The following is an 8988-nucleotide window of genomic DNA, read 5'->3' on the forward strand; positions in this document are numbered from 1 at the left end:
TTATTATGATTGTTTAGTTATAAATTTAGGTTTTTTAGACTTTAGGTTGGATTTATTTTAGACTCGGGTCAGATTAATCTTGGACTCAAAATCTTCTAAACTTAAATTTTTTTTCGAGCTAGGATCATTACGGGCTCGAATTGACACGAATAATCTTTCGAATTCATATCTATTTAGCTAGTTATAATATCCAACTCTTGTTTTTGGATGCTAAGGCTCCTTTTATTGATTAAAAAAAAAACATCTCAATTCCAATATCTAAGATAAAATTTCAACAACCTTATATATGAAAAGAAAAATAAATTATGAGATTCCTTTTTTGTTTTGCTTTCATGTTATATTATGAACAATGGTACATGACAAGATATTCTACAGAACATGTAATTATGTCCAAAAGATACCAAGGAATAATATTCTAAAACTCATTTGAGTGGATTCGTCTAATGCGGTCGGCTCCTTATATCAGCAAGAACTCCCCATTTCTTGAGCAACCACATAGTGAACCGTACCAACTCCGCAACAAACAGAAGCCCCATGAAAATTACCACTATATACACTTCCCTCATTTTCGTCGGACCCATGTAGATCACTGCTATTACGTAAGTTCCCGTCATTGAAATTATGGCCAACCGTAAGCCTGCTCTCAGAGGGAATCCACTTGTAAGCAGAGATATCATCGCAAGCGATGCAAAGAAACCAATTGCGTTGAACACAATGAACACAGCAAATACTTCAGGGTCATCTGCCATCACAGCTTCTCCAGGCATCATGGTTCTCTTTTGAACTGTGACGGTCTGCGAATTTCGTTTATCCCCATCCCAAAAACCACTCGGAGGGCTGAGAATCGCTTGGTACGTGACCGATGCTATAAGGACTGCCACCACCATTAGTGCATTTTGGGTTTCGGTTGATGATTCCGCCACCTCTTTCATTAGTTCCTTCCATAGGTTCCATGAACAAGCAGATTGAACTATATGCGTGGTGTTTGTGGGTTCCGTTTGAGCTCGGAAATAAGCAGGGTCCCTTGTTATTTCTTGAGCTGTCACAGCCCCAGCTTGCTGAAACATCTGATAAATATGAATATCATGAAAATCACTTCCAGTTTGGAGCAAAAGATCCAGGACATCCTTCGGTGTGAACCCACTGGTGTTTACGGAATTTATGTTAACCCCACAAGAAAGTGCTTCTCCACCGATTAATAGACTTATAATCTGCAAACCAGTATTGATCCATTCCTTACAACACAATCTATATGCTATACATCATATTTAGCTTAACGTAGGGCAAGAAATGAAAAAATGAATAAGAAAAGATGAAAGGTAATTGTAACTAGACTTGCCTCATGTTGTCTATTGAAGGTTGCCTGATGTAAAACGGTGTTGCCCTCGGTGTCTTTCCAGTTCAAGATTTCCATCATTTGTAACCTCCTTATCTCTTCAATCAATACCCTTGCAGCTTCAATCTGATTGCTTTTCGCAGCCAAATGAAGGGGAGTTTCTCCGCAAGCTGTCACTTGTTTAAGAGACTCGGGGCAAGCCCACACCAGTTCCTTAACAACATCCACTCTCCCTTTTAAAGCCGCGCAATGGAGTGGAACTTTGCCGTCTTTCCCCTTCAAAAGGCATATATCGTATCCAACCCTCATAAGCTCTCTTATTATCTCAATGTGCCCATTTGCTGAAGCGACATGTATAGGACTAAAACCATTTTCGTTTAGCTCCCTAGTGAATACCGGCTTTCTGCTCACGATTTCCTTTGAGATTTCCGCCTGTCCTGCTAATGTGGATACGTGTAGAGGATTATAGACTGGGTTTAAGGCAACTCGGTCGAGCAGAAATGGATCTTCCTCGAGTAATGAGTGAAATGTAGATATATCTCCACAACGAGCTGCTTCGAACAACCTTGATTCCATTTCTACTTGATCTTGTTGTTGTTGTTATCCTTGGCAGCGCTGAAAAATGCAGTATCAGCTTTCCTTGTTCAAGGGAACAATTCTGTATATTTTAGATGATTGAAAATCTTAACCATGAAGCTTGACGGGAAAAGTAAATCGTTGCCCATTGGACTAGGAATGGAATTTTGAAACATAGCCATATTTGGCTTGCAATGCAAGCAAGCAAGCAAAAGAAGTAATTGTCTTAAGTTGGATATGTTTATTTTTTTACTAGTACTTTTACTTTTGTTACATGGAAAGCAGCATAAAAGAAGCTTGTAGAAATCTGAAAGATTTGATATCTTTATTGTATATTAACGAAAATAAAGATGGAATCTGAAAACGTTAATCTTCGTCATAATTCTCCTCGCACTGTAAGGCAAAGAATAAATAACCAGTGGCCTACCAGAATATGAAAATGATAGTTTGGCTTTAGGTGAATTACAAATTTAATCATTTATATATGGTTTAAATTATATTTTACTTACTAAATTTTATAAAATTATGATATAATTATTAAAATTATCGATTTGTTATAATTTAATCACTAAATCATTAATTACTATGGTGTAAAAATAATCTAATGTGACTAATTAATCAAAATTTTTGTTATTTTATTTATTCCCTTGGCTTAGATGTGATGTTCTTAGATATGAAACCTCAACGTTGTTTTGAAGCAGATTTTCTAGTATCCAAAACACCCAACAAAAGAAAATAGAAGAGCTCTTTGCTTCTGGCTTTTCCTTTTCATGGCTTTTTGAGCATTCCCTTATCAACTCGAGGCTCAACTCACCTGTTTCAAGTTTTTTTCCAGAGTCTGTTCGACCTTTAAGACTTGGAGAAGAGAATCTGATAAAGAGGGTGTCTCCTGGTTTTTTTTTCTTTTTTTTTGTTTAATGTCCACTCAAGTTTTATTTATAATTAGTGAACTAAAGAGAATTCACTTCTTTTTGTTTTGCTAAATATCATTATATTGTAACAAGCTGAACTTGCCTAATATCAATAATGGCAAGTATGTTTGCGTAGGTTACGTAAATACAAGAACTTAAATATGCTTAGCTCCTAGCATTTCTTACTCTCTTTTTTCACTTCTTTTTCCTACCATTGACGTGGAGAATATGGGGTCTTCAACAATACAGCTCTGTTAAACAACTCGAATCACCACTAGACCATAATCTTTTCGGAAATTTGGGCAGTTTTTTTTTTATGTACAACAAGAAAATTTAGAACTCAATGATGGTTCTCCAATGGTAAGATTAGAGTTTAACAGAGAATTCACTTCTAAAGTAATTTTTTATGACGTTGGAATTCCAATATGTTTCTTTAACAGCGTAAAAAACTAGTCAATTGAGAGTTGAACAAGAGTGTAATTCGTATAGCCCAAAGCTATGTTCTTCCTAACCTCTCTTGGTTCGTAATTTTCTATTTGCTAATGGGTGTTTGTTTACATGTTTTACTTTAGAGATTTTGTCTACATGTTCTTCCCCACCACTCACTCGGTCCATACTCTTTTACGTATGCACACCACAAAGCGTATTCTTTAGTTCTCCACCACCGTCTCTTCTTTAGTTTAATATATTTTGTTTCTGTTATCGAAGTGGATGATGTATGCCTCTTTCAGAAGCAGGTGTATCTATGTTTGTCTCTCTTTTTTTTTCCTTTTAAATTGACGGTGACCAGGGATAAATTAGAATTATAAAAAATTAATGAAGAATTCGTGTATCAATGATTACTTTTTTTTTTTTAAGTTTTATTTGACTCTATTTATATTTTAGTATACAAAAGAGTTATTGGAAAATGAACCTTGAGGGTACAATAAATTCTAATGATTGTCTACGTTTTGCACTAATGAAAATAGTCCATTGAGCATTGATTGGAGAATAGTAAAAATATCAATCTCTATAAAGAAATTCTGCAACAAATTTTTTATAGAACCATCTAACAATAATAGAACATGAAGGAGAACCAAAAGAAACAAAAGTTTTTATGTTTTTTGTGGGTCAAACAAATGAAATTTGACTCCTATTTATAGGAGTTCCTCTGTCTCTTCATAAAGATATAACCATCCAAATAGATAGTAACATTTTTTAGCAATAAACACAATTCTTCAATAGATATCTATTTGAATAATTGTAATTTTTTGTTAATAATTAAGTAACATAACTTTTGGTAATAAGAAACATAACTCATCACTACGAATAGTGATAACTTTTGGTTAATAACCAAGTGACATAACGTTTGATTGCTTAAAACTTTTCCCATTGTGTACATGATGTCTAGCTGCGTGATAGTCAAGTACCTTAAACTTCCAACGATACTTTTAAACAATGTAGGATTTATCAACTCTCTAGATGAATCAACACTTAATTTCATGCTCGGTTCTACTGGCGTCGCCACCTGATTGTAATATTTCATTTTGAATTTTCTTAAAATCTATTTTGCATACTTCTTTTGAGACACAAATATTCCATCTTTCATTTGTTTTACTTCGACTCTAAGAAAGTAAGACATTTCTCCAATATTTTTCATTTCAAATTTTTTAATCATAACTTTCTTAAAATCATTGAACATACCTAGATTGTTTCCCGTGAAAATTATATCATCCACGTATAAGCACACGATCATGATGTCACCAACTCTATTTTTCTTCGTATACATCGCATGCTCGTATAGGCTTTTCATGACACTACAGGAAAATAGGGCTTTAGCGGCGTTTTTAGCGGCGTTTTATCAAAAAACGCCGCAAAAATTGTAAAACACAAAGCAATAGCGGCGTTTTAACAAAAATGCCGCTAAAAACAGAGCATTAGCGGCGCTTTTGGTAAAACGCCACTAAAAGTTATATAACACCTAAAATCCTAAACCCCAAAGAAAAATAAAACATTAATCTATAACCCCTAAAATAGTAAACCCTTAAACCCTAACAAGCCCTAAACACTAAACTATAACCCCTAAAACCCTAAATGCCGCAATTGGTGCATTTTTAGTGGCGCTAGGTTATAAACGCTGCTAATGTTAAATTATTTTGTTCAAAACTTCGTCGTTTAGCTGTCTTATTTTTTACCCACATTTGATACACTTAACATTTTCCCCGTTTTTCCCCAGTTCTATTTCCCCCTTCTTCCTTATCCTAAATCCCTAAAATATTATCACCCATTCCCAAATTCGACATCCTAAATCCCTAACGAATTTAATAATAATAATAAAGTAATTTTAACAATTAAACTTAAATTCGAAATTTGAAACATGGAGGAATTAAATTCTTAAGAATAGAAATATAATGATTAAATTTTAATTTTTCTGAAAAGTACAAATCCTTATCTCATATTTTATCTTTTACTGATTAAGTGGTTTAGTATTCAATTTGTTAAAGTATGTTAAGAGAATTACTTTTTCTTTTTAAGATTTAACACTCCTATGCGAAAAGATATTATTTAACTCATATATTTATTAAAAGTTTATATAAAATTAATTTAAAAGTTTATATAAAAATTAATTGTTATTTTGGTTATAATCATAAAGTTTTAATTTTAATTTTGTTATCCGAACTTAAATTGTTGTATCACTCCTAAGTGTAGGATTAAATTGAAATTTTTAAAAGAATTAAATATAACATAACTTGATCCTTTTAGAAAACGAAGGTACATTGACAACTTGGTTACAATTTTAATTTAGTTCAAGTGAAAAATAAAATTCTTGATGGTGACTTTTGAAACTTGCAAATATTGTCAAGACAATTCAAAGCAGGTGCGAAGTTAGATTTTTTTTTTGGGTGGCGAAATTAAATTTTATACTTTTATAATAGTACAAATGCTATTTCACCATTTAATAGCCTATATCTTTATAATTTTAAAGGATTAAATCAAAATTTTGTATTTTTTAATTCATCGATTCTATTTTATTTCTCTTAAAGTTTCCTTTTGTATTTTATATGTTAATTTAAAATTATAAAAATCTTCAAAAAATTTAAAATTTAAAAATAAAAATTTAAAAATAAAAATAAAAATAAAAATAAAAACTTAAATATTTAATATTTAATATTTAATATTTAATATTTTAGTCCATATTTTAGTTAAAATTTTAATATTCAAAATTAAAAAAATTTAAAAATGATAATCTCAGCACAAAAATTTGAAAGAAAAAATAAAAAATAGAAAAAATATAAAAATTTAAATTAAACAATAGTGGCGTTTTTTAGGTAAAATGCCACAAAATTTGTTACCCAAATTTCCCATTTATCCCTTTTTTGTTACCCGCTCGTTACTCCCTCTTCTTCTCATCTTCGTCGCGCCCTAAATCCCCCAAATAACTCTCAAAATTTGCCCCCAAATTTCCCATTTCCTGCAACACAAGTCAATACACCTACACCAATCACACTTCTTTTTCCTTTTCATTTCTTCAAAGGTAGTAGTAGAAAGAGGAGTTCTAGGAAATCTGGTGGAGATTCGGCTGAGAAGAAAGAGCCAATGCTCATGCTAGGGTTTTGTTGATTGTTTGATTTTTATTGTTTTGTTTATGTGCTCGTTTTTTGTTTGGGATTTCACTTTCTGATAGACCTAAATGGAAGCAGTTTCTCATTTGCTCTTCTGGGTTCTTCTTTGGTTACCTTGTCAATGGCATTTGCGAGGTTTTTCTTTTTCTTTTCTTTTTCCATTTTCTTGGCAACCAAACAAAGTTTAAATGCATCATTTTAAGAATTTTATTTTTTTGATATTTGCTGCTTTTCAGGAATATGTATACAATAGACTCCAGTTCAGGTAACTGCTGTAGTTTTTATTTTGGTAATTATTTTCAATTTATTTATATTAATTTTTTGTGTTCAGCTATGGCTGATACTTCACATTTGTCCAAGGGTTCGTCTACCTTTTTCTGATTTACCTTCAAGGTTTCAGTCCGAAGAAAATGGTGAACCCATGGAAGACTTATGTGAAACTCTCTGCTGTTCTCATGGGCTCTCACGGCCTCACAAAAGGATCTTTAGCTTTCCTCAATTACCCAGCGCAGCTCATGTTTAAATCCACCAAAGTAAACCCCCAAAGTTGAAAATTTTCACTCTTCACAACATTGTTCTTGTTTTTGCGTTTTTTTTTTTAAAGCTTCATTATGGATATCTTTAGGTTCTTCCAGTGATGGTAATGGGTGCCTTCATACCTGGTTTGAGACGAAAATACCCAGCACACGAATATGTTTCTGCAATACTTTTAGTACTGGGTTTGATCCTTTTCACCTTAGCTGATGCACAAACTTCACCAAGCTTCAGTGTAATTGGTGTAATAATGGTGATTGGTGCTCTTGTAATGGATTCTTTTCTGGGTAATTTGCAAGAAATTATCTTCAACATGAACCCTGAAACAACACAGGTGATTTTTTGCTGATGATGGTTTAAACATGTGAAAAAAGTAGTACGTTTAATGTTATACATTTTTTATGGTGACGTTAGATGGAAATGCTGTTTTGCTCCACTGTCGTTGGTTTGCCATTATTGATCCCACCTAGGATTTTAACAGGAGAAGTATTCGAAGCACGGAATTCGTGTTCTGAGGTAAATTTTAACTCTTCATTTTGAACTTATTTTGATTCTCTATGATGCAAGCTATGGCAATCTACTGACTACTTGTTTTTGCTTAAGAGGACAGTTGAATCCTCTTATATTTCATGTGAGGATGTTCTAAATGTGAAGTTCTTGAACATATTTTTGCTAACCTATTTTTGCTATCCCTTAAGAATCCTTTACCAGCAAATGGCTTACCTTCAACATAGGCGGCTTTCTTTCTTGTTGAGTCATGAGATTTAGTCTTGGTCAGCATTTTGTTAATGTGTGCCAGAGCATTCCTTGTACATTTTGATTCTTTCTTTTCTTTTTGGTAGTGTTTGACATGGACAAAGCTATATTTTTTTTTCCTTCTGCCTACAGATAGTGTACCGTTTGTTTTATTTTCTCCTTTCAAAGTTAATTTAGTTGTTGCAGTTTTCTTAGATAGATTGCTAAAGACATTTGTATAAGTTTTCTACCTTTAAATTGACTTATTTGTGCCTTATGAAGAATCTAAAGAATTGAAGATAGGTTGTTTGAGACTACTTATAAGTTGGTTTGTGTTTAAATCTAATGCTAAAAGGTTAGCTCAATGTTCTGCTTGAGTGGCATTAAGCGATCAGTTGATTGATAAATTTTGGTTTATAGGTTATGATTTGTTTATGCTCCTTGGATTATCACTGGCTTGAAGAACTAGGTTGCTCTCTGCGAAGTCTGTTCATGCGAGTCATTCTTCTCTTTTCGTCTGCTGTTTCTGTTAACAATTGAGAAGCATTGGGACTATTATTAATTTTAATCCCTACAGATTGTCATGTGACCAAACTATAGTCATTTATTGGATTCAGGCTAGACTCAGGGAGGCAGCATCACTGGAGAAACATGTCCTTTTGAAGAAGCTTAGAGATGCGCTCGAATCTTTAAAAGGACGCGTAGTTGGAAGAAACAAGGATGATGTAGAGGAAGCTATTGCCATGGTTAATGTTTTATGTTTTGCAGTTTTATCATTGAATTATGATCTATCAGTGATATGCCAGTCCTATTTATTATAATTTTGAAAGTTAAATGCTAATATTTAAAATGCATTACTACTTTTTAGTATTCGCTATTAGTCTTGGTGTGTAGGAAATAATGTTCATGGTGAAATATTAGGGAAAAAATGCTGTAACTTTAAGGGTGTGATTGCTGATTTGTTGCTTCAGTTGAAATTGCTAGGTTCAATGATGCTAATATCATTCATCTCAACATTTTCCAAACGTTTTGCCACTTTGTAATTATTGGGAAAGTACTATGTCTGGAGTTTAATTAGCAGTTAAACATGATATGCCGTACCAATTGATGTCTTCTATTAAAGAAGGGTTTGGGTTTAGAAATAGCATGGAAAGTGTTTTAAGTTTTGCGGTCATCATCTATAGTATGGTTAGATATGAAGCCAACTTCTTTTCTAGGAGGAAACTGGTCACCTTGTTTAAATATATCACCTTTGAGAAAGCATGTTTTTTCGCAACATCTTGGGTGGGATAAA

At 32.9% G+C, this 8988-nt stretch overlaps 2 protein-coding genes across 9 annotated transcripts; one reads left to right on the forward strand and one right to left on the reverse strand.

Moving 5' to 3' along the window:
- Window positions 1-280: 280 nt before the first annotated feature.
- On the reverse strand, window positions 281-2053 carry LOC108469453 (ankyrin repeat-containing protein BDA1-like). The gene is made up of 2 exons (XM_017770334.2): window positions 1340-2053; window positions 281-1211 (listed from the first exon to the last, which is right to left on the reverse strand). Exons 1-2 carry the CDS (start codon window positions 1910-1912, stop codon window positions 441-443), a joined length of 1344 nt encoding a protein of 447 aa, XP_017625823.1. The 5' UTR covers window positions 1913-2053; the 3' UTR covers window positions 281-440.
- Window positions 2054-6139: 4086 nt separating this feature from the next.
- LOC108467431 (UDP-galactose/UDP-glucose transporter 2-like) lies at window positions 6140-8719 on the forward strand. 8 transcript variants are annotated; one of them, XM_017768037.2, is made up of 6 exons: window positions 6140-6560; window positions 6662-6690; window positions 6786-6958; window positions 7051-7293; window positions 7374-7475; window positions 8115-8719. In XM_017768037.2, exons 1-6 carry the CDS (start codon window positions 6547-6549, stop codon window positions 8232-8234), a joined length of 681 nt encoding a protein of 226 aa, XP_017623526.1. In that variant the 5' UTR covers window positions 6140-6546; the 3' UTR covers window positions 8235-8719. The 8 variants fall into 8 exon arrangements, with proteins under 8 accessions (XP_017623526.1, XP_017623523.1, XP_052887410.1 ...); XM_017768034.2 differs by having other exon boundaries at window positions 8312-8719; XM_053031450.1 differs by having other exon boundaries at window positions 6819-6958.
- Window positions 8720-8988: the final 269 nt, after the last annotated feature.

This window comes from Gossypium arboreum, chromosome 8 (genome assembly GCF_025698485.1).
Source record: "Gossypium arboreum isolate Shixiya-1 chromosome 8, ASM2569848v2, whole genome shotgun sequence".
NCBI lineage: Eukaryota > Viridiplantae > Streptophyta > Magnoliopsida > Malvales > Malvaceae > Gossypium > Gossypium arboreum.